Source organism: Garra rufa, chromosome 2 (genome assembly GCF_049309525.1).
Source record: "Garra rufa chromosome 2, GarRuf1.0, whole genome shotgun sequence".
Lineage (NCBI taxonomy): Eukaryota > Metazoa > Chordata > Actinopteri > Cypriniformes > Cyprinidae > Garra > Garra rufa.
Genome location: NC_133362.1, coordinates 19085213 through 19111861, shown reverse-complemented (window position 1 = coordinate 19111861; position 26649 = coordinate 19085213). Strand labels below are relative to the sequence as shown.

Genomic DNA, 26649 nt, shown 5'->3' with positions numbered 1-26649 from the left:
TAAATGAATCATTCAGAATCATTTACTGTAAACCAAATCAACCGATTCGCTGAAAAGATCAGATTCAAATGATATATGATCAAATAGTTGCTATGTTTTGTCTATTCATCATTAAATTAAACAGTTCAATCCACTAAATGAATCATTCAGAATTATTCACTGTGAACCAGATCAACTGATTCGTTGAAAAGATTTGATTCAGAGGAATGATTCAAGAACAAATCCTTGCTACATCTTTCTTAAATGTTGATCTATTCATCAGTGTCTGATTCCTGATTGTCTGATTCCTGATTCATATTTGATTCATGAACAAATCCTTGCTACTTCTCTCTTAAATTTTGATCTATGCCAGTGTGCGGAACAGTTTAGTTAGAATGAAAATGAATCATTCCGAATCGTTCATTTATAAACCAGATCAAGGGATTCATTGAAAAGATCAGATTCAGAAAAATGTCTGATTCATGAATAAATCTTCATTACTTCTCTCTTCTCTACTAAGTTGTCTATTTATCATTAAATTAAACAGTTCAATCAAAATGTGAATGAATCATTCAGAATCATTCACTGTGAACCAGATTAACTGTTTCATTGAAAAGCTTTGATTCAGAAGAATGTCTGATCCAGTTGCTACTTCTGTCCTTAATGTTTGCCTATTCATCAGTGAGCTACACAGAGTTCAATCAGATTGTAAATTAATCATTTAGAATTATTCATTCATAAACCAGATCAAGTGATTCATTAAAAAGATCAGATTCAGAAAAATGTCTGATTTATGAACAAATCCTTGATACTTCTTTCTAAATTTTGACCAATTCATCAGTGAGCTAAATAGTTCAATCACATTGTAAATGAATCATTCAGAATTATTCACTGTGAACCAGATCAACTAATTCATTGAAAAGATTTGATTCAGAAAAATGTCTGATTCCTGATTCATATTTGATTCATGAACAAATCCTTGCTACTTCTTTCTTAAATTTTGATCCATTTGTCAGTGCGCTGTACAGTTTAGTTAGAATGTAAATGAATCATTCAGAATCATTAATTTATAAACCAGATCAAGGGATTCATTAAAAAGCTTTGATTCAGAAGAATGTCTGATTCATGAATAAATAGTTGCTACTTCTCTCCTTAATTTTTGCCTATTCATCAGTGAGCGAAACAGAGTTCAGTCAGATTGAAAATCAATCATTTAGAATTATTCATTTATAAACCAGATCAAGTGATTCGTTGAAAAGATCAGATTCAGAAGAATGTCTGATTCATGACTGAATCATTATTACTTGTCTCTCTTCTCCTAAATTTTTGTCTATTTATAATTAAAATAAACAGTTCAATCCAAATCATTCACTGTGAACCAGATCAACTGATTCATTGAAAATATTTGATTCAGAGGAACGATTCAAGAACAAATCCTTGCTACATCTTTCTTAAATGTTGATCTATTCATCAGTGAGCTGAACAGTTTAGTAAGGTTTTAAATGAATCATTCAGAATCATTCACTGTAAACCAAATCAACAGATTCATTGAAAAGATCTGATTCAAAAGAACGTCTGAATCATGAACAAACAGTTGCTACTTCTCTCTTAAATTCGTATCTATTGTGAGCTGAACAGTTCAGTCAGATTGTAAATTAACCATTCAAAATTATTCAAGCGTTTCAAAGAAAATATCAGATTCAGAAGAATGTCATGATGATCATTCTCTCTTTTGAAATATAGCACACAAGTCATATGGCCCACCTGTTATGGGGGGCTTCTATAGCTTCAAAGCTTCAGTCCTAATTGATTTTAATTATATTTAAACCTACAGCCACAATTTTTGTGTTACACAGAAGAGTAAAGTCATACAGGACAAGAGTAAATAATGACATTTTGTGTAAACTATCCCTTTAAATGTGAGTAATTGTATGTGTGCAAGTGTGTGTGTGTGTGTGTGTGTGTGTGTGTGTGTGTGTGTGTGTGTGTGTGTGTGTGTGTGTGTGTGTGTGTGTGTGTGTGTGTGTGTGTGTGTGTGTGTGTGTGTGTGTGTGTGTGCCTGGTATTCATCACGTTGTGGGGACCAAATGTCCCCACAAGGATAGGAATACCAGTAGATTTTGACCTGGTGGGGACATTTCTTAGGTCCCCATGAGGAAACAGGCTTATAAATCATGCACAATGAGTTTTTTTGGAGGAAGTAAAAGTATGCACAATCTCCTGTGAGGGCTAGGTTTAGGTGTAGGGTAGGTGTAGGGCGATAGAAAGTACGGTTTGTACAGTATAAAAACCATTACACCTATGGAATGTCCCCATAAAACATGTAAACCCAACGTGTGTGTGTGTGTGTGTGTGTGTGTGTGTGTGTGTGTGTGTGTGTGTGTGTGTGCCACCATCACTCACACCTCACCCTTTTTTAACACACACACATACCCACAATGGGTCAGCCTTGAGTCTTACAATTCTCAGGGCAACTACATCACCTAGTTTCCATGACACCCACTTCCCAGCTGTGGAACTATGAGGTCACTTCCTGTTTAGAGGGAAACGTGGGGTTGTAGAAGCAAGAAACCGAAGGAAAAAACAGAGGAGTGTAGCGATGAGTGCCGGTCCCTCCTCACTTGCTTTGACACTCTCTTTCCCCGCTCAGCAAGAGAGAAAGAGTTCATTCAGACGGCTTGTGTGCTCGCACACACACATACACACACTCTGCCAAGTACAACAGCCGCTTCTGGTAACTCCCTGGCACTGCAGCCAAAGGACTCACACACACACACACACCAGCCTGTTTAGAGCAAGAGTCCTTCTGAGGCGCACCAGTGGAAGTGGATGCACAAGTGTGTGTGTGTGTGTGTGTGTGCAGTGTGTGTCGGTTTCTTGTCCTTAACTGGACATAATTTACCCTACACACTTTCATATCCTGTTTCCGATGATCTGTCTATTACACACACGCATGCAACACGGTTACCATAGATCTTGTTTTCCAATAAACCTTGTTCTCTCCGAATTCAATGCTACGTTTTGAAAACAAATGTCATGCTCTTTTTTTCACTTTCGAGTATGGAAAGAGAAACTGGCTACATTTCTAATTGGCCTCAGGTGAAATGTAAACCTCATCGGCTCCGAAATAAAATCCTCAGCAGCCTGTAGCTTTCAAGGTGTCCAAATGAAAAATTTCTCTAAACCTAATGCCCGGGTACCGGCCAAGATTTTTTTTTAAGTTTATATTAATCTCTCTCCACCTTTCCCACCTCTGAACACACATAGGCAAGCACTTATATGCTGACATTGAATACTTTTAGGAAGTTGACATGTCCTGCGGTGTGACATGCTATACTCTTAAAACTGACATGCTATACTATATCTAAAACTACTGACAGCAATCCATAAAACACAATAATTGAGGTATGATATTAAAACGGCTACATCCAGCTACAACTTTAAAAACCACAACTAACGCACTGCGGCTTGAAGATCCTTCATCAGGGTGTGGATTTCAGCAGGCAAACTTTATTTAAAGAGTCGAAGACAACTTTAACAAACAGTGTCCGCTGTAATATAATACCTCGCAAGAGTATTAGATTTGTTTCAACTGCAAAGGCTTCTCCACAGAGCAGCAGAGAAGGTAACAGTATATTTTTTGATTGCTTGAACAATATTTTGCCAGTTCTTTTGTAATTACTAAGACTTTCCATGACCTTGACAGACAGCATGGAATATCTGTACTTCTAAAAATGCATTTGTTACCAGAAAAGATCATTTAACATTATCTACTAAGGGCAAAATTTGTCTAACCCTGTAAAGCCTGAAAGAGTTTACCGAAACTTTAAACAAAATATATTTATTTTTTATATCATATTTAATACATCTGGATTTTATAGTCCATATATTATGATTAGTGCCGTCAATCAATCAAAATGCCTAATTAATCGCAAATTTCTGAAATAATAATGATTAATACCACCTAACATTAAAGTTTTTAATTATACTTTTATAGTGCAATAATTTCACATCCAGTTTTCAAATTAATTTAGAAACAGCATAAGAACAGTGTATCACTAAAACCAATAATACTGATGTCTCTCTGTAATCTTCTGAAGCCTCTGAAGGGCAGTAGTAAATGAAACAAATATGATATTTAGGCAAAATAAGAAAAAGTTACACATCTCCATTCTGTTCAAAAGTTTTCACCCCCGCCTCTTAATGCATTTTTTTTTTCCTTCTGGAGCATCAGTGAGCGTTTGAACCTTCTGTAATAGTTGCATATGAGTCCTTCAGTTGTCCTCAGTGTAAAAAGATGGATCTCAAAATTTACAGTCATTTTTGGAAAGTGTTCAAATACATAAAAATGCTGGAAAACCAAATAGTTTATGGATCTGAAGGATTTTTTCTGAAGAACAGCAGGCAGTTTAACTGTTCAGAGCAAACAAGGGACTCATGAACAACTATCACTAAACAAAAAAACACAGCTGTTGATCATTCAGGTAACAACACAGTATTAAAAATCAAAGGCAAGTAAATCATTTTTATAAATTCAACTATAATTACTATGTAAACATCTTTTATGTAAAATATCTTATTCAGGTCAGTACTAAATAAAAAAATAACATGCCTTTTTGTATGATCCCTCTTACGGCAAAATAATTAACATTTTGAAGATTCTGAAAGGGGGATGTAAACTTTTGACCTAAACTGTATGTGTAAACTAGTGATGTTCATGCATAACACAGTCCTTCCCCTCTCTATATTCTTTCCTCTTGCTGTCTTTCAAACGTCTTTCTGTCTGGTCTTTCTCCCTCTCTCACTTTCTCTAAGCCTCTAAGAGTGTGGTTGCAATCATTTCTCACTAATGGCCAAAGCTAAGCTGTTAGAGCCCCATGACCCTGAGAAAGAGGGAAAAAGCTGTAAAAATAGGAAAGAAAGGTATCTTTACCTGGGGTAGATGCCGCTGACCATACTGTCATGAATCGGGTCACTGGTACCGTGACATGGACCGGCTGCTTTTGACATCAGTAGCACGATGAGACCTCGCATCTGTAGATTATTTCGGCTGTCGTACACGAAACCTCTATTTAAAAAAAATAAATAAAAAAAAAAGATTATCATCACATAACATGTCTTTCTTAAAGGGATAGCTCACCCAAAATTAAAATCCTGTCCTTATTTACTCACCCTCATGTTGTTCCAAACCTGCAAGACCTTTGTTCATCTTTGAAACACAAATTAAGATATTTTTGATGAAATCTGAAAGTTTTCAGACCCTGTATAGACAGCAATGTAACTGAAATGTTCCCAGGTCCAGAAACCGTTGTAAATAATCTATGTGACAAGAGTGGTTCAACCGTAATTTTACGAAGCTACAAGGAAGGTCTTATGGATTTGAAATGACACGAGGGTGAGTAATTAATGACAGAATTTTCATTTAGGGTGAACCATCCCTTTAACTAGCGTTATAGTGTGATTTATTTATTTTTTTATTAAATCTGTGTCACACAACCATTTAGAAATATTTCTAATATGGTAATTTGGTTCTCAGGAACATTTCTTTTTTTCAATGTTGAAAACAGCGATCCAAGATTTTTTTTTTTTTATTCATCCTTGCTGAATAAGAAAGATTTTTTTTAAAAACTTTACTGACCCCCAATTTTTGAACAGTAATGTGTATACAGAAGATATAAAAACTTCCTGTAGTTTTCCCAAAATACACACAAGTGTTCCAAGGCAACAGCATCAACTGAACATTTTCACTGAGTCATATGTGAGATCCATTAATGAGTCAGTCCAACTATTGGTCAGTACTCTGTGCTGATGGCCATGACTCCCCATCAAACCCTTCGGAATGAGAAATAATGGTGCTATGAAGAGCAGAAATGTGATTCATCAGCTAATTAAAAAGCCATAATGATCAAAAGCAGCTAGAGATTGTTGAGTTTCTCCAGGATCCGCTTTAAAAACAGTGCTTTGCTCACTACTAATGGAACACACTAAATTACTGAAATGATACTTGCACTTAAGGCATATAAGAACAGCCACTAGAAAAACAACTATGTAATTCTATAAATCAAGGCCACATATCTCCACTGAACCTCTTGAAAGGAAAAAAAAACAACAACTTAAAAATACTTAAAATACAGTTGAAGTCAAAAGTTTACATACACCTTGCAGAATCTGCAAAATGTTAATTATTTTACCAAACTAAGAGTGATCATGCAAAATGCATGTTATTTAGTACTGATCTGAATAAGATATTTCACACAAAAGACATTTACATATATAGGTGCATCTTAATAAATTAGAATGTCGTGGAAAAGTTCATTTATTTCAGTAATTCAACTGAAATTGTGAAACTCGTGTATTAAATAAATTCAATCCACACAGACTGAAGTAGTTCAAGTCTTTGGTTCTTTTAATTGTGATGATTTGGCTCACATTTAACAAAAAAACACCAATTTATATCTCAACAAATTAGAATATGGTGACATGCCAATCAGCTAATCAACTCAAAACACCTCCAAAGGTTTCCTGAGCCTTTAAAAAATGGTCGCTCAGTTTGGTTCACTAGGCTACACAATCATGGGGAAGACTGCTGATCTGACAGTTGTCCAGTAGACAATCATTGTTACCCTTCACAAGGAGGGTAAGCCACAAACATTCACTGCCAAAGAAGCTGGTTGTTCACAGAGTGCTGCATCCAAGCATGTTAACAGAAAGTTGAGTGGAAGGAAAAAGAGTGGAAGAAAAAGATGCACAACCAACCGAGAGAACCGCAGCCTTGAGAGGCTTGTCAAGCAAAACTGATTCAAGAATTTGGGTGAACTTAACAAGGAATGGACTGAGGCTGGGGTCCAGGCATCAAAAGCCACCACATACAGACGTGTCAAGGAATTTGGCTACAATTGTATTTCTCTTGTTAAGCCACTCCTGAACCACAGACAACGTCAGAGGCGACTTACCTGGGCTAAGGAGAAGAAGAAACGGACTGTTGTTCAGTGGTCCAAATTCATCTTTTCAGATGAGAGCAAGTTTTGTATTTCATTTGGAAACCAAGGTCCTAGAGTCTGGAGGAAGGGTGGAGAAGCTCATAGCCCAAGTTGCTTGAAGTCCAGTGTTAAGTTTCCACAGTCTGATGATTTGGGGTGCAATGTCATCTGCTGGTGTTGGTCCACTGTGTTTTTTGAAAACCCACAAGTCACTGCACTCGTTTACCAAAGAAATTTTAGAGTACTTCATGCTTCCTTCTGCTGACCAGCTTTTTAAAGATGCTGATTTCATTTTCCAGCAGGATCTGCCACCTGCCCACACTACCAAAAGCACCAAACGTTGGTTAAATGAACATGGTGTTGGTGTGCTTGACTGGCCAGCAAACTCATTAGTCCTGAACCCCATAGAGAATCTATGGGGTATTGTCAAGAGGAAAACGAGAAACAAGAGACCAAAAATTGCAGATGAGCTGAAGCCCATTGTCAAAGAAATATGGGCATCCATACCACCTCAACAGTGCCACAGACTGATCTCCATATACAACTGTAAATAGACTTAGCATTAAAGGAGGGACCCAAGATGTATCTAAGAACCAGGGTATATTCACACAGTGTTTGGAATTGACAACAGTATTTACTAGCAGGTGTGGCTCTCAAAATATCCTGTTCCTATAACAGCAGCCAGGAACAGCTTGAATACGGTCTGTGTGAATGAGTCAATAAAGTGCATCCCCATTTCTATTCTCATCGTAGCCATTAATAACACCTGTAACCATAGTGACAGTGATTAAATACATTTTCATAGCCAAATCTTGATGGAATTTGGTTATATGTTAGGTCACTCCAGTTAGCACATAAAGTGTGATTGGATTGACAACTGTATTATGCTGTTACCTGAATGCAGCTACAGAGGATTACATGGACTGCTAAGCAACTACCCAGAAAACCCTAGCAAACACCCTAAAAACACATGGATGGAACTAATATGAGATTGTAAACAGAAACACACAAACAAAAACCCTAAGAACACATTAGCAATCACATGGCAACACCCTAGCAAGCATGTAAAAATTCTAGTTCAATAAGAGGCCATTCACAAAGAACACATTTTTGCAGGTAGTGAAATGTTTTGAAGTTGAACTTTTAACTTGAATGTTGTGTTTTTAAAATGTCATGTTATGCGCAAGCCAAGATTGCAACAAAGACATCCATCTAGCGCATGTTTACATAGAAAAACAACAAAGCAGTGCAGTGGAACGCAAAAACACATTGTGTTTGTACAGCCTCTAAAACTAAAATTTGCCTAATACTGTCATCTGGCAACTTCATGAAAATAAAAGTTTCTAGTATGTGTGTGTGATCGAGTGTGTGACCGTCAGGCCTCGCCATATCCTAATTGTGTTTAAATGAAATGCACAGTGTCATATTAATGAGCCAGCATGTCGTTCCAATACAGTCTCGCCCTCTTTTCACCTCCCATCTCTCCATCTTTCACTGTCTCTTTCTCTCTACGGAGGAGGATACACACACACACACACACACACACACACACACACACACACACACACACACAAAGACACTCGCGGGCTTGTTAATCACAGTTCCACGAGGGGGTCTCGGAGGCAGAGGTCATCGCTGTTATGAGCTAGCCTGCCTTTCAACATCATGATTAATTTGCATCTGTATGACAGTTGGTGGTTGGTTCTGTGCAAAGGCGTCCAACTCCACCGACCTTTTACTGGGCTCTATTATCTGTTTAAAATACACATATAATACAAATAACTTTCTTATAATTGCCTCCAAAGGACACAGTAGCAAAAATGGCCAAAGGCCTCTTTCCTCTGAAACAAATACTTTGCATTTTGATCATTTTAGAGACACTTCAACTGAAAATTTCCTTGCATAAATAACTTGTTTTTTTAAATCCCACTTTAAAAAAAAAAAAAAAAACAGCTGACTATCTTTAATATAAAACATATTTCTTTTTCTTCTAAATGAGTGCCCTGCAATACTATTATATTTCAAACTAAATTAAATTAAAGTAACATTTATGGCAAAAATACAAAACTCTGTTGTCGATATTATGGGCCATTCTACAGAATTGGGGCAAACTGCTGTCCCAAAACCAAAAAACACATTTAAAAAGCATTTAAGCATTCAAATCTTAGATGTTTTATATTAAAATAAAAAACGTGCCCCACATTTTAATGTCACTACCAAAACAGTGCATTGTCTGAGACTGATTTTAACTACACCCCTACATTTATGATTAGGATTCCTGTGTCTCTCGCTCTCTTATAGCTACATGGTGAGTAGATAGGCCCATCATTTTAAGGTAAATGTGTCTGAAGTCAGAAAAATCTGTGTGCAATTCTACAGAATGTCACTACCGAGCACTATTCTATAATTAAACACTTTTTTGATTTATTCTATAACATTTAGTTTTTATATGTGCCGTTCAGAACTGTGCTAGCTAACTATGTGCTGATTAGCATCTTTGAGCTACGTTCAAACATGCCTAAATTGTCACTACCGAAACAGTCACTACCGTAATAGTCACGACTGTAACGTCATCATTGTTCCTATAGTGACAAAAGGGAACACACAATCCTTTATTTGGGGAAAATAAACGAAATTTTAGTACAGTTATGACAATTTTCAGTATTTTAGTATGCTTTAGTGTTTTAGTATGTGGGTTAAAATTCTGTAATGTTATGTGGTCGCTACCAAAACATTACTGTCATTACTGAAACATGGAATGTTTTGTCAGAAATAAAGTATATTGAATTTTCAACTAAGATGTTATGATAATGTATAATCCTTAAGTTTGATATCAGCATGATCATCTTTTTGCCTTTTACAAAGAAAAAATGGATTCAAAATACAACAAATCTCATAAAAATCACACTTGAAATATTGTTCAAATTGTAATTGTTATTGATTTACCACTGAAACGTTTTAATAAAACAGAAAAAAATATATTTACAAGGAAGATGTAAGCAAAATCTTAAATCAATATAACCCTTCTTCCTATTAAGTTTTACATTACTGTGTTTCCGTAGTGACAAAATTGGGGAGAGGACAAATATTACTTACTCAAAATACAATAAGAAAATTAACTGTACAATAACTAGAAACGTGTACCTTGGATATTACACAATTTGCATACATACAAAATTTGTGGAAATTTTTTTTTAAGACGTTTCCAACTTTGAGCCAATTCTGTAGAATGGCCCATATTCATTTTCCAACATGGCGTAATATTAAAACGTACTTTCGTAAACGTAGGTCAATGACTAACATGGAAGAGAAGAAATTGTTGAAAAAAATCATTATTTTTTGTTTACTTTGCGCACAAAAAGTACTCTCGTAGTGTCATAAAATGACGGTTGAATCACTGATGTCACATGGACTATTTTAACAATGTCCTTACTACCTTTCTGGGCCTTAAATGTGGTAGTACTGTTGCTGTCTATGCAGGGTCAAAAAGGTCTCAGATTTCACGAAAATCTCTTAATTTGTGTTTCGAAGATAAACGAAGGTCTTACGGGTTTGGAACGACATTAGGGTGAGTAATTAATGATAGAATTTTCTTTTTTGGGTGAACTATCCTTTTAAAAATGCAAGACGTCTCAGTGAAAAGAAAAAAAACACAAAATTCTTTTAACTTTTTGTACGACACTGAGACGCTGGAAGCATAATCACATCCATCTTGCGCAAATTTACATAGAAAAACAATGGAAAAGCAACACATTTGAACAGCCCCCTAAGGTACCATTCACATAAAACACAGAAAACTCTGGGCAGTGGAATAAAAAAAGAAGTTGCATTTTTCTGACTTGAGTGCCACATTTTTAGAACGTGTGATAAAAACGATGCAACATACACAAGCACAACAGTCAAACACATTCGTCTACTGAATGGAAAAGCACTGCAGTGGAACGCGAAAACGTGTTCTTTGTGAATGACAACCTACTGTTCAGTGATCAAACTAGTCATCTGAGCCGTATCAGTGAGGAAGTGAATTGTCTGAGCGCTCCAGTTGAGAGTTTCACTGGCAAATTGAGCCTAACCTTGTGCTGTATGTTTGTTTTTGTGTGCACTTAGTAAGGGTGAAGCAACAGAAAGTTTCAATTCTGACTGATATGAATCTAAGGTAGTGTGCAGGTCGTGCAGGATGTACATATCACTAGCGTTCCAGGGCTACAATCGTCTCTGGTTGCTGGGCATTGGGCAATGAGGCACAATGCAGTTCCCGTGACGACAAGGCTGTAATCCCGTCTCTAGGCAGAGAGTCACTTGTCATGAATCACAACTGTGGTAATCGAGATGAGATGACACCCAGACACGCCCACTTCCAAACAGCCCAGCACAAGAGAGAGAGGAGAGAGAGCGAGAGCGAGAGAGGTGGGCAGGACATATCATGACAGAATGAAAGAATAAAGGAGAGACTGGAGACATTTAAGATACAAACGAGAAATATATCCAAGAGAGAGATGGAAATACATGGAAATACATAAAAGTGGCTGATAACAGGACAATCAATGAATGCGGTTACACAGATCCTCTTACATACATAGATTATGCTTAATAATAACCCAATACTGTGCAGGTCATGTAAACGCCTTAAACTGTATACTTATCAGGTAAAGGTCATAAATAGTTTAAGCGAAACCTGGTCAGCACACACCCATTACTCTGATTTCAGTGTTTTGCTATTGGCTTGTATTAGTATTTTATATATATATTCAGAGCTGAGTAGATTGATTACAATTTGTAATCCATTACTGATTTCAAATTACATGGCTCTTAGTGTATTGTGTTTCCTTTTGAAGCATCTGTGAGCATTTGAACCTTCTGTAGTTGCATATGAGTCCCTCAGTGTGAAAAGATGGATCTCAAAATCATACAGTCATTGTTGGAAAGGGTTCAAATATGCAAAAATGCTGGAAAACCAAAGAATTTGTGGGACCTGAAGGTTTTTCTGAAGAACAGCGGGCTGTTTAACTGTTCAGGACAAACAAGGGACAACTATCACTAAAAAAAAAACATCTGTGGATCATTCGAGGAACAACACAGTATTAAGAATCAAGGGAATGTAAACTTTTGAACAGAGTCATTTTTATAAATTCAACTATTATTTTCTCTTGTGGACTATATGTAAACATCTTTTATGTGAAATATCTTATTCAGCTCAGTACTAAATAAACAATAAAATGTTGTCAAGCAGTGCTCATATACAGTACACCAAGTCACATCCCAAAATATAAAAGACCATCCCATTGAACAATCAGGATTTTAACATCCTCCTGTCCACCAGCCCAGATGGCTTCAGCCAGCATTTTAAAAACATACTGATGCAAAGGTCAGACTAGAGTGGTCTGAAATAATCTGGTCACATCCACCACCCAGAAACACACACATCATCACTCAATCCGACAGAAACTGCATCTCAAAACATGCACACAAACACACACATCATTAAATCACAAACTCACTCTACTGCAAAGGGAGGAGCAGGGAGTCATTAAAACAAGACGAGTGGTGATAAGAAATGATTGGAAAGCGGGAATGAAAGAGTGATGGAACGTTACAGACCAGCTGGAAAGTGTTTATGACCCTCACGAACAAGGAGCGCGCAGTGAAGTACACTTAATATGTGTGAAACATTCAAAGGGCCTGTTCACACACAACACTGCTTTTTGGTTAGCCAATGAAAACATGCACTAGATGGACGTTTTTGTTCCCTGTAGTGCATCTTTCTTTCTTTTTTTCACATCCTACAGCGTGAGCAGTGCATTTCTAAGACGCTATGTAAGGTTAAAACCATTTTTTGATGATACAGTGGATAAAAGTCAGTGAACCAATCAGATAAATCTGGGGGTGGGATGAGCATATTTGCATATTTACAATGAGGAAAAAAAAATTATTTGTTGCTCTGCTGATTTTTTAAGTTTGCCCACTGTCTAAAGAAATTATCAGTCTATAATTTTAATAGTAGGTTTATTTTAACAGTGAGAGACAGAATAACTAAACAAATCCAGGAAGAAAAATTCTATAAAGTTATAAATTGATTTGCATTTTAATGAGTGAAATAAGTATTTGACCACTTAGCAAAACCCTTGTTGGGAATCAGAGGTTAGATGATTTTTGTAGTTGGCCACCAGGTTTGCACACATCCCAGGAGGGATTATGTCCCACTTGCAGATCCTCTCCAAGTCATTAAGGTTTTGCTTCAGCTCCCTCCACATATTTTCTATGGGATTAAGGTCTGGAGACTGGCAAGGCCACTCCAGGACCTCAATGTGCTTCTTCTTGAGCCACTCCTTTGTTGCCTTGGCTGTGTGTTTTGGGTCATAGCCATGCAGGACCCATTTTAAGAGCTCAATTTTGGTCTCATCTGACCACAACACTTTCACCCAGTTCTCTTCTGAATCATTCAGATGTTCATTGGCAAATTTCAGACAGGCCTGTATATGTGCTTTCTTAAGCAGGGGGACCTTGCAGGTGCTGCAGGATATCAGTCCTTCACGGCGTAGTGTGTTACCAATTGTTTTCTTGGTGACTATGGTCCCAGCTGCCTTGAGATCATTGACAAGATCCTTGTAGTCCTGATTCCTCACCGTTCTCATGATCATTGAAACTCCACAAGGTGAGATCTTGCATGCAGCCACAGACCGAGGGAAACTGACAGTTGTTTTGTGTTTCTTCCATTTGCGAATAATCGCACAAACTGTTGTCACCTTCTCACCAATCTGCTTGGCGATGGTCTTGTAGCCCATTCCAGCCTTGTGTAGGTCTACAATCTACATCAGTTTTATGGTCTTGGGCATGGTGTAGAGTTTGGAATCTGATTGACTGATTGCTTCTGTGGACAGATGTCTTTTATACAGGTAACAAACTGAGATTAGGAGCACTCCCTTTAAAAGAGTGTTCCTAATCCCAGCTCGTGACCTGTATAAAAGACACCTGGGAAAAAAGCCAGAAATCTTGCTGATTGATAGGGGTTCAAATACTTAATTCACGCATTAATATGAAAATCAATTTCTAACTTTTTTGAAATGCTTTTTTCTGGATTTTTATTTTTTATTTTTTTGTTATTCTGTTTCTCACTGTGAAAATAAAGCTGCCAATAAAATTATAGATTTCTTTGTCAGTAGGCAAACGTACAAAAATTAGCAGTGGATCAAATATTTTTTTTCCTCATCGTATAATAAGTTTACAGACAAACATACTGAGGATTTATATTCACAGTAGTGTGTAGAAGATATTTTTTAAATACATTGAACTCTACATCTAGCTGCTTTTACTGCATTAACTACTAAGAGAAAAATGCTGTAAAAATCAATCAAAACGCCACAGCGAATGATGTCAGGGAAAATGTGACATTACATCACTGCACTCTGTTCGTCTGGAATATTATGCGTGTATGCAGCTGGGCTGTCCCTTTATATGTGGACTGGGACAAAATTTTATGGGTGGCCCCAATGAGTACCAAAGAACAGGAGTTTTCAAACTGAGGGTCCATAGAAACATGTTGGTGGAAAAAGTGTAAATAAATAAATAATACTAAAATAAATTAAAATAGATCCAAATAAGTAAATAAATAAATAAATGATAGGGTGTTTTCATGAAGCGTCATCAATCAGCCATATTGGCGGCACTGAACGTAGAGTACTATCAACTGCCAAAAGTAAAAAAATAAATAAAGGAGAAGAGTGCAAAAAACTGAGGAACAAAAAGCGTGGTTGGCCAAACTGAACCAGCATTTCCAGGGTAAGAATCTTGACAACATTTGTTTGTTCTTATCATTTCCAGTCAGGTACGTGAAATAATAGGCTAAAATCGTAATTAATACTGCTTGCACATATTTTTACCACCTATTTACCTTATTTTGTCAAAATCTTGCTCCCTTTTCTGCTTACTAAGTCCTTCTCTATATGATTTAGCAGCTTCCACACGTTTTTTCTATGGTTTAGACAGCATAAAAAAAAAAAAAAAACTACAGAACAACTTATTCTGTAGTACATTAACTTTGGAAACAATGCTGTTGTTTACATCCGAATATTTGTCACAGTATAAGTAAAAAGTGCCTTTTAAATTTAGAATGTTAAATTAAGATGCTAATATTTGGGTTCTGTGTCATATAAAAGATTTAAAACCTCTGCTATAAAGAACCTACGTGAGAGCATCACAGGGCCTTTGTATGTGTGTGGAGCTGTGAAGGTCTTCCCCTGACGTGTCACGGACATCTCCGCAAGCTCTTACCGCAACCGCAAACTGCTCTGAACTTCGCTGAGGTCTGTGTTTTTTTTAAGAATGAACAGAAAGGCGAAGCGGAACGTGAGCTGGCACTGCCCGACTCGCCAGCCTGCAATTGTGCGTATAAATATCTTTGGCGCGTCTTAGGAGACGGCTGAATCTGCACTGACGCTGAGGGGAGAAGACAGGGTCCCCTCCCAAATGGATTGTCATATCAGATTTAGGTGTATAGGTTATTACACCCTTGGGCTACTGTTTCCAGCACTGTCGTCTGGATGGGCCGGATTGGGTTCCCGAACTCTCTCCCTCTCCCTCTAAAACCAAACACACACACACAAACACTCAGTCTTTATTTCCTCGTAAAACTTTCTGCATGTCATTCGGTTGGACAGCACTCAGGTGAATAAAAGTTCAAGGGTTAGTTCACCCGGAAATAAAATTCTGTCATCATTTTCTCACCCTCATGTCAAGCCAGCGGTCACCAAAATATCTTCTTTGTGAGTTTGTGTTCCACAGAAGAAAGAAAGTCATATGGGTTTGGAACGACATAAGCATGACAGAATTTTCATTTTTAGTGAATTATAGGCAGCAGGGGATTTTTTTTTTTTTTTTTTTTTGCTTTTATCTTGTTAATCCTATTTTGTGGTTGTGGTAAATTCTGGTTTAGAATAAAATTCCATTTACACCCCTTGAGTTCTGACTGTTAAAAACTGTAATATCACTGACTGATCAGAATATGATTTGACTTTGAGCCAAGTTACTACACAAAATCACCTAAAGCTAATACCACACACATTATAGGATAAATAAAATAAAGCTCACAGCAGTGTAAAAAAGCAGACAGAGTACTATACTAAAGAAAAGTCCAGGAACAAATCTGATCCACAGTATCACAGAGGGAGCTGTCTGTCTCAAAGTTGCACAAAATCAGACTAGAACTGCAAATGGTAGCCACTGGGGGGAGACAGCTTTAATTTGGCCACTTGAAAGTGACTTTTAAGTACTTTACCTCCAGGGTCAATCTCCTTGAAGTACCCTAGGGGTTAAGTGCCATACTCAAGTGAATTTAATAAATCTCCCATTTCCCAATCACCCCTAACCCAAACTGAACTAGTGACTTCTGGAGTCAAGATGCAAAATCATTAGGTTACACACACCTGTAGACATAGGAGAGGACAAAAGTGTCATTTGTTTAAGGATTAGTTCACTTCCAGAATAAAAAAATCCTGATGATTTACTCACCTGCATGTCATCAAATCTTTTCATATCTTTCTTTTTGTCGAAAAGAAATTAAGTTTTTGAGGAAAACATTCCAGGATTTTTCTCCATATAGTGGACTTCAATGGGAATCAACGGGTTGAAGGTCCAAACTGCAGGTTCAACGCAGCTTCAAAGGGCTCTACACGATCCCAGCCAAAGAACAAGGGTGTTATTTAGCGAAACGTTCGGTCATATTTCATCATTGTTTTACCTTTTTTTGTAAAGGGTACTTCTGCCAACACCACGCGTGACCTTTCCAACATGACTATGTAATGTGTGAAGTCAAGCTGGTGCTAGACAAGAATTTGTGGTTAAAAGTATATACATTTTTATTTGTTTTTGTTTTTTTTTAGAAAATGACTGTTCGTTTTGTTAGATAAGACCCTTACTCTCAGCTAAGATCCTACAGAGCCTTTTGAAGCTGCATTGAAACTGCAATTTGGACCTTCAACCCACTGGCTTCCATTAAAGTCCACTATATGGAGAAAAATCCTGGAATGTTTTTTTTAAAAACCTTAATTTCTTTTCAACTGAAGAAAGAAAGACATGAACATCTTGGATAACATGGAGGTGATTCAATTATCTGGAAATTTTTATTCTGGAAGTGAACTAAGCTTTCCAAGCTCAATGAATGTGCTTTAACTATGCAAGCCTGAAAAATACAATCTGTACAAGAATTGTCATCTTAATTTCATTCTTTTACTATTCATTAACCTACTTAAAAAAGGTGCATGTCACCAAGAAGTGCTGACTTGCAGTAATGATACTTAACAGCTTTACATGTAGGACTACAATGAGGGATTCCAAGTAAACATCAACCATCTTATTGATTTATTGAAATTACTTGACTTGTACTGCTTTGTCAATTAACAAAGGGAACAGGTTGGTACTGGAGATTACCCAGAAATTCATGCAGGATGTAAACTCATATGATGCCTATAAAGCTGTGTGGTCTTAGTTTGTCCTCTGAGGGCCACTTATGTTAAGGACTTACATCATTAACCACTACATGCAGGTAATACTCAGTGTGTGAGTAATGAATATGAATCATGAATATTAATCAGGTTGTATTAGAACTGATTGGCTGAAGTGCAGATGATAGTATAGAGTTTTTTCACAACGCGTCATCAGTCATACTGAACAACAGAATGCAAAAAACTGTCTGAGGAACAAAAGACATTTGTGGTTGGCCAAACTGAACCGGGATTTCCAGGGCAAGAATCTTGACAAAATTTGTGTTTGTTCTGATCATTTCCAGTCAGGTAGGTGAAATATTAGGCTAATATCTTAATTAATACTGCTCAAACGTATCTTTACCACCTATTAACTTTAGTTTGTCAAACTATTGCACTTTTTCCTGCCTACTAAGTCATTCTCTATATGATTTAGCAGCCTCCACATGGTTGTTCCGTGGTTTAGACAGCATAAATTAGCAGAACAAAGTATTCAGTAATACAATAACAGTGCAAACATGATGTTGTTTACATCCGAGTATCTCTAATATGGCTGCTCATTCGAGTACCTGACCAAACCGTGACGTAAACAAACCCTCTATATTGGGAATAGTCAAGAAGTCAGTTAAGCAGTGCTACTATGCTAAAGGCTTGGTTTCATTAACAATAATTTAGTCACATGTCAGACCATTCTAAGGAGGTTACAAAGCAATGTCAGTCTGACCTAATCAATATTCACAAACTAACTCTTGTCCATATAAGTGGGGTTCATAAATTGGCCTCATGAACGCTAGACGTACATAAATGTTGGTTATAAGAAGTCCAATTTATTTCCTTGAAATGGTTCATTCAAACAATACATACCGTTAAGTAAATCATAATTTGTGTGGGTGTGTGTATTTATATTTATGCATTTATTTGAATGCATAAAGTACAGCAGCAACAGTAGAATTTTGAATTATTTTTACTATTTAAAATAACTGATTTCTATTTGAATACATTTTAAAATGTAATTTATTCCTGTGATTTCACTCCAGTGTTACATGATCCTTTAGAAATCATTCTAATATTCTGATTTGCTGTTCAAAAAACATTTATTATAATGCTGAAAACAGCTTTTTCAGGTTACTTTAATGTTCAGAAAAACAGCATTTATCTAAAATAGAAATATTTTGTAAGATTATAAATGTCTTTTATCATAACTTTTGATCAATGTAAAGCATCCTTGCAAAATAAAAGTATTAATTTCTATAACCCCCCCCCCCCACACACACACAAAAAAAATAAAAAATATACTGACTCCAAGCTTTAGAATGGTATAGTGCATAATGTTCCAAAAACTTTTTATTTCAGATAAATGCTGCTCTTTGAATCTTTCTATTCATCAAAGAACCCTGCAAAAAATGTGCTCAACTGTTTTATTGTATATATTTACAACAATAATAATAATAATACATGTTTCTTTAACAGTAAATCAGTATATTAGAATAATTTCTGAATGATCATGTGACACTGAAGACTGGAGTAATGACGCAGAAAATTTTGCTTTGATCACAGAAATAAATTACATTTTAAAATATATTCAAATAGAAAAAAAATTTGTTTATTTGATTTTTTTTTTTTTTTTTTTTGCTCACCAAAGATGCATTTACTTGGTTAAAAATGCTATAAAATATTGTGAAATATCATTTAAATAGTGAATAATATAATGAATAATATTTTGAAATGCAATTTATTCCTGTGATGGTAAAGGTGAATTTTCACCACCCATTACTCCAATCTTCAGTGTCACATGATCCTTCAAAAATCATTCTTTAAAAAAAATCATAATATATGCTGATTTTGTGCTCATTATATATAAATAATCGTACACAACTCTGTTTAATATGTATGTTAATAAAAACTGTCGCAACCATATTTCCAGTATGTTTTTTTTTTTTTTTTTTTTTACATTTATTTGAAATAGTCAGCTATTAAAGTAACTAACGTTTCACACAACCGTCCAAACCCTCGTTCAGTCCAAATTACATTTAGCTCCATTCGGTTGAGTCAAACAACTCAAGAACCACTTGGACTGATTCGTGATCGAATCGTTCAGGGCTGCGTTTCCCAAAAGCATCGTAAGCTTAAGTACATCGTAGACCCATTGAAACCAATGGAGCTACGCTCAATTTAAGCTTACGATGCTTTTGGGAAACGCAGCCCAGACTAGTTTTGTGAACCGGTTCGACAGATTAATGAAAAAATCCAACTAAAACGAGATTCATACTAGAAGCTAGAAGGACGTGAATGCAACACAGTAACTTACCTGGCGGTGTTCAGCAGAGGGTGTTTCGTTCCCACCAGTTTCCTGACATGCATAGCCACATTGCTGAGCTCGTCGCTGAGTAAACAGCGTAAACTCATGAATGAAGTTGGATATCCTACGATCTTCTCAGCATCAGACACCACTTTAGTCCAGTTAGAGGGAGAGGGGTTGGAAAAAATACTCAGATGCCTCCATCCGATATAAGAGAGCCTTGACCTCCAAGCCATTTTAAAAGCAAATAAAACTAATAGACCAGTTATTTCAATGTATAAATGTTCACTGGTACTTCAGAGAAGTTCACATCAGAGATCTTACACGCACTTTCACTTATTTACTGTCAAATCCAGCAGCCTCTGTCCTCTCCAATGTCACCTCCTTAGGGAAGAAAACATCCTTTTCTTCTACACAGAAGTCACCTCCGCTGGTCGAAAGTTGTTTTCTTAATTAATGCAAGTAGATTATTCCAAATAGATAGTCCGTGCTGGTTTCTAAGTATGCATTCCCACAACATTAAACTCTCACGTTTTGACAGCTGCACCGGGTCGCCATCTTTTACGAATCACTTTACGGCCTGTCGTAAAGACTGCGCGGTTAACCCTTTCGTCACCAAAACCCTCTGAAAACTTTTTTATTCCTTAGTCGATTAGAACAACATATGTTTCAGAGTTTATTTTTTCCTGACACAGTGAAAGTTAACCTTTCCATGTTGGTAGGCTACCTGCCAAGGGTTGTTTTGACAGATAAATTTGCACCAAAATACTGCAAAATACTTGGATTAGGTCTACACTCACATCCCTTGAAAACAACAATAAAATCTATGAGGTTTCTTCTCCCTTTTAAAGGTCGATAAGCCATCCTAAACGTGCGATTATATGGTTAGTTGCATGTAATTGTTTGCATTTGCCATTGTTTCTAGTCTGCTGTGCATGACCCTGTTAGAACAGACCTGTGACCCATTTTTTGGGTTGTGACCCACCGGTTGAGAAACACAGCTCTGTATTGCATGTCGTGGTGTGATTATTCCGGATTTGTGATAATCCCCATATTGAGATCACGCCAGTCAAATGAATCCTGTGGGATAACAATGTTAACTTCAGCTGTATCAACTGTTAAAAGCCAGGAGGGAATTTCACTTAAGCGCAAGAACCTTAATGATGTCAAAAGGTTTTTTTTTTTTTTACACAACGTGAGTTGTGTAACTGACATATAATGTTTTTATTTTGACACTGCAGCCTTTGTGACACTCTTGAATGGCCACAATGTTACTACTCAGACAGAAGTTACTTTTCAGGGTTACTGTGTTTGAAGCATAAAAGAGTTGACATTGTTATTCTATTACACATGCTTTTTATTCTATTACACATGTTTTTATTCTTTTAAGATTATCTAGTTTACTTCAGCTGAATTTAACTATGGGCTTGTATATTTCATGCAGTGAGGTTAACAGATTAAGAACATTAGCCCAGTTCTGTCTGTTAAACTGATGCCTTGGGTCAAACTAGTAAATTTGTGCTATCCTATTTCACTCTATTGCAGTGCATCTATTATTTCAATCATCATTTCATCTCTTTAAGCTGATCAAGATTCTGGGTCAAAAAATTACATACACAATACAGAATCTGCTAAATGTTACCAAAGTAAGAGGCATTTAAATGCATGTTATATTTTATTTAGTGCTTACCTGAATAAGATATTTCACATAAAAGATGTTTACATATAGTCCACAGGAGAAAATAATAGTTGAAAATGTTACATGCACTTGATTCTTAATACTGTGTTGTTACCTGAATGATCCACAGATTTTTTAGTGATAGTTGTCCCTTGTTTGTCCTGAACAGTTAAACTGCGTGCTGTTCTTCAGGAAAATCCTTCAGGTTCCACAAATTCTTTGGTGTTTCAGCATTTTTGTGTATTTGAACCCTTTCCAACAATAACTGTATGATTTTGAGATCCATCTTTTCACTCTGAGGACAACTGAGTGACTCATATGCAACTATTACGGAAGGTTGAACGCTCACTAATGCTTCTGAAGGAAAAACGATGCATTAAGAGCCAGGGGTGTAAACTTTTGAACAGCAATGAAGATGTGAACATTTTTCTTATTTTGCCTAAATATCATATTTTTTTCATTTAGTACTGCCCTTCAGACGCAACAGAAGATACTTACATATTTCCCAGAAGACAAAATAAGTTAAATTTACTTCAATCTTCAAATTCAATAAGTTTTTACCCCCTGGCTCTTAATGCGTTGTGTTTCCGTCTGAAGCATCAGTGAGCGTTCAACCTCTGAGTCTCTCAGTTGTCCTCAGTGTGAAAAGTTGGATCTCAAAATCATACAGTCATTGCTGGAAAGGGTTGGAAAGAATTTGTGGGACCTGAAGGATATTTCTGAAGAACAGCAGGCAGTTTAACTGTTCAGGACAAACAAGGGACTCATGAACAACTATCACTAAACAAAAAAACACAGCTGTGGATTATTCAGGTAACAACACAGTATTAAGAGTCAAGTGTGTGTAAACTTCTGAACTATTATTTTCTCTTGTGGACTATGTAAACGTCTTTAATGTAAAATATCTTATTCAAGTCCGTACCAAATAAAAAATAACATGCATTTTGTATATGATCTCTTTTATTTTGGTAAAATAATTAACATTTTGCAGATTCTGCAAGGTGTATGTAAACTTTTGACCTCAACTGTACGCTGTAAAAAAACTGTAATAAATTGAACAGGACATTTTGTTTAATTTTACAATTTTTTGGAAGTGAAAAGAAACAAAACACCTTTTTTTAACAGTGAAAAACCATAAATTGACATACCCAGAAATCCTTGTTAAATGAATGTTTATTGCATTATTTTAATGTCATGAATGTTACCATAATATTGTTTTGTAATTGTCCAAATAAAATATGAAAAATCTAAAATGTTACTTCCATATACATTTTATAGTTAGGTTCTGTTTCCATTAGTTCAGTTAATTTTTTTTTACCATTCATGGTACCATTCATATATATATGAATATAAAACAGAGCTTCTGAGGGGTTAAAGAGATTTTTGGTCTTTTTTAAGGTCTTATTTATGTGTGTATGTATCTGTATTCACAATGTACTGTATATGTTTAACTGTATTTACAATGTATTTTGGTCATTTTTGTATTTTTAACATATCTTTTAAATGAAAAATAATATGGGATTATGAGTATAATTGTAAGATCATGGCTTGCTCATTACATTTAACTGGCAATTTTCCAGCACTGTTAATCATAATGCCACACCACCCCATTCTGTAGACATTAAATGAACCTATAGGTTTGAGAATAATGAGAGAGAAACAAACTGTTGATCACACATTCACACATGCTGCTGTGGGCATAAAGAGCGACTGACAGAAAGGGAAAAAATCAAGGGCCTCTTTGCTCTCCTCTCCCTTTGAAATTCAATAAATTCGACCTTCTATTTAAGACTGGGTTGCATTACTTTAATCAACAACACATGGCACATGAATCTCAGATTCCCCACTCACCTATTTTACAGTCAACTGTCTCAGAAGTTATTTACCAAAAGTCTACATGGTAACTCTGACAGACGCCCTCATCATCACAGATATAATGGCACTGCGAACAACTTTTAATTTCTGAATAGGATCCATGAATCTCTTCCTTCTGTTAAGAGAGTTTCTGGATCATTCCACACCACACCCACTTCATGCTGTCTCTGGGTTTTTGTTATCTCACTAAGCTGAAGCTACTAAACTAGGAACCAAACTAGAAATTGTTCCATCTCTGCCTCTGCCTTATTCTGTTCAAAACCTTCACGTTTAGCATAAAGTTCTGCTCATTTGTCAACAAACACCTCCACAGGTTAAAAAATGGCTGTTTACTGCATCTACAAATCCTCCACTCAGTCTTTCTAATGGCACTCAATGAAATTATACCAACGCCTAAATAATCAACCATCTGCTACATGATTCCTGCAGCAGAGCTCTGCATTTTGGGTATCCACATTCAATTCACCTGTCGTTCTTTATTTGCTGCAGTACAGTGTTTGCTCGCTGCTTCATTTGTCTTTTCGATCCAATCTTTGTCATTCTTTCAATTGTTGTCACTTATGATTAATTAACAAATTAAAGCTGTAATCATCACGTAATTAAGAGGTCTGTTGTGCTCCATGAAGTCATTTAATCAAACCAAAATTTCACAAGCAACATTTGTCTTTCTATAGAGTTGTCTTCGATAAGCCTGGAGGTAACCAAGACAGCAAGCTATTTTGGTACATTTGAAAGTTGCTGTTCAACCATAGTATCTAGTTTGTTGTATAATGGTAAACCTCAGTGCATAAAGAGGAATTCATGGGGAAAAACTGAAATTGAATTGAGTTCGTGTTTGATATGGACAACAGAATTTCTGTCATTGCACCATTTAATTAAAGAGCAGGCATAAAAATCATCCAAGGTAAAATGAAAATTGTCTGGTTACTAAATGACTGAAAGCAATCAGCACTGGAAACCTACTTTTCAAACGGTCATTCTGTACTTTTTGAATTCCTGAAAAGATTGTGCGGAGGCAAGGCTGACCCTCATTTGGCGGCTTCAATGGAGAGCTGTATTTTGCATAGACTCTGTGGGTGATCCAAGTCCCATCTAAAGAGAATACAAGGTGAGTTTCTGCATTAAGTTGTGGTGCATACATGAAACAACCGCATTTCAGAGAGAATATTGCATTTTAAAGCTTCATCTGTCGCTGTGATTGTAAAACGAATGTTTATTTTTCCCGAAGCAGTGACGGATTCGGCATCCAGCTGTTTTACATCTACTTTTAATTCCTTTTGTAATACTTCCCTCTTGTAGAAATCCCATAAGTATCTTTTTGAAATGGAGACACACTAACACACGCATTTTCTCACACACACACACTCCGACGGACACAATACACACACAGTATAAACAAGCAGGGATTACAATGAGAACAGAAAAGGCTGATGTTGTCTCATGACCACACTTTTTCCACCAGGCATTTCCCAAGAGATGTAAATTCCATCCTCTAATCTTATTTGTCATTGCATATTAGAGCCTTACTTGTGTTTACAAACCATATTCCTCTGCACTTGATACACAAGGCTAAGAGCTATGGAATCGAATCGGAGTGAAAGCCAATCCACGCTGGAGAAAACACAGTTTGGCCTGTTAGAGAAACGGACTGAAGCACCTCCTCTAGTATCAAGAGGGGTAACAGTATCCCTGCTAGAATGTAACTGTTTATCATGGGCTAATGTTCGGCAGGGGCTGCCAGAGCTGTGTGTGCTAAACAATGCACTCATTCAGGCCGTCGCGCATCTGCTAGTGATCTGGGACGGGACGTCGATACGCTTTCAAGGACGACGGCCTCTGGTCCGATCCAGAAGAGAGAGGAGGTCTTGTGCCATCCTAACCAACGTGTGCCATGCTTCAGAGCCAATCCACCAGTGGATTGGCGATGGAGAAAACGAGAAGGAGGGAACCGGGAAACGTGATGTTTTTACGGTTAAACCCATTTTTAAAATTTTCGTCTCCATCTTTACACTCCATTAACTCTTTCTGTCCAGACTTTTAGGCTCCATCTTCCTCACAGAAGCTTAAGTTTGATTCACAGAGAGAAAGCCTAACCTTACTACTTAAGTCAAAGTGATGAAGAAACTGATTTGTTTGTTGCAGGTGGACCTCTGTGTGCAATCCAAGATGTGACCAGTAGGTTGTGACCCCAAAAGGGGTTACAGTTGTGTTCTGACAGGGATGAAGCATAGCAGGTGAAAAAAATGTTACTCACGCAATCAAGTATATAGCCAGAAAAGCAAAAGCAAAATAAAAAGAAAATGTTTTCCATATCTGTTGCTGTTGGTGTCAAAAGTCAGACTCTAAAAATTGCTGGGTTAAAAACAGCCAAGCATTTGGTGAAATATGGACAAAGTCAGCGACTGAGTTAAATGTTTAATCCTTCTGGGACGTTTTATTAATTAAACAATTGCTTAAAAGTTACTGTTTTTGCTTAAAACTAAATCAAAATAGTTTGAATATAATTTATTAATAATTTATTAATATGTTGAATAAATTAACATTTATCAAGTTGAATAAATAATAATTAAATAATAAACATTTTTAAATTCCTTATTAATAAATGTTCACCTTTTGATTATTGCTGATGACTCTATGTGAATTTTTAATTTACAATCTATTTTGGGTTCATTTTAAGCCAGCCTAGTAATTTTTAATTTTTTAACAGTTGAGTTAAATAAAACTTCCCAAAAAGGTGGGTTAAACATTTAACCCAACCACTGGGTCAAAACAACACAATCACTGGGTTTGTTTTTAACCCAGCATTTTTAGAGCGCATGTGTCAGTTAAAAAATAAATATATAAATAAATAAAATAATTATACTTTTATATTTTGCTGCAGATTCACCTGTGTTTGTTCTTTTTACTTCATACACTAAAAAATATTGGGTATTTTTTTTAACCCATTTGCTGGGTTCATCCTGTTGGGCCAGGTGCTGGGTAGTTTTTCTGTAACTAAGCTGCTGGGTCATTTTAACGCTATGTTTTTTAAAACCCAAATGCTGGGTTCAGCTTGTTGGGTCATTTTAAAGGGTTGTTTTTAATATTTTTACTCTGGTGCTGGGTAGTTTTCCTGTAACTAAGCTGCTGGGTAATTTTTAATGCTGAGTTAACCCTGCTGGGTTGAGCCTGTCTCTGACAAAATAACCCAGCTGTTGAGTTACAGTCAGAGCGCTGGCTTTTTGCATCCTCTACAGGAGCAAGCGGTTCTCAGCCGCTGTAAAGCGCCGCTGTGCACTTATTCAGTTTGTATACATTTTATTTCATTTATAAAGACTTTACTGTAAATTATATTATTTTATGCAATGCAACAAATAAGGACAA

At 36.4% G+C, this 26649-nt stretch overlaps 1 protein-coding gene across 1 annotated transcript in view; it reads right to left on the bottom strand.

The window, feature by feature from the left end:
• Nucleotides 1-20266, bottom strand: part of LOC141326215 (all trans-polyprenyl-diphosphate synthase PDSS2-like) — a 45977-nt gene extending 25711 nt beyond the window's left edge. Inside the window, exons 1-2 of the mRNA XM_073834936.1 lie at nucleotides 19743-20266; nucleotides 4913-5047 (exon numbers count right to left, since the gene is read on the bottom strand). Coding sequence (XP_073691037.1) covers nucleotides 4913-5047; nucleotides 19743-19969 — 362 coding nt within the window. The 5' untranslated portion in view covers nucleotides 19970-20266. The remainder of the gene's footprint in view (nucleotides 1-4912; nucleotides 5048-19742) is intronic.
• Between the last annotated feature and the right edge of the window lie 6383 nt (nucleotides 20267-26649).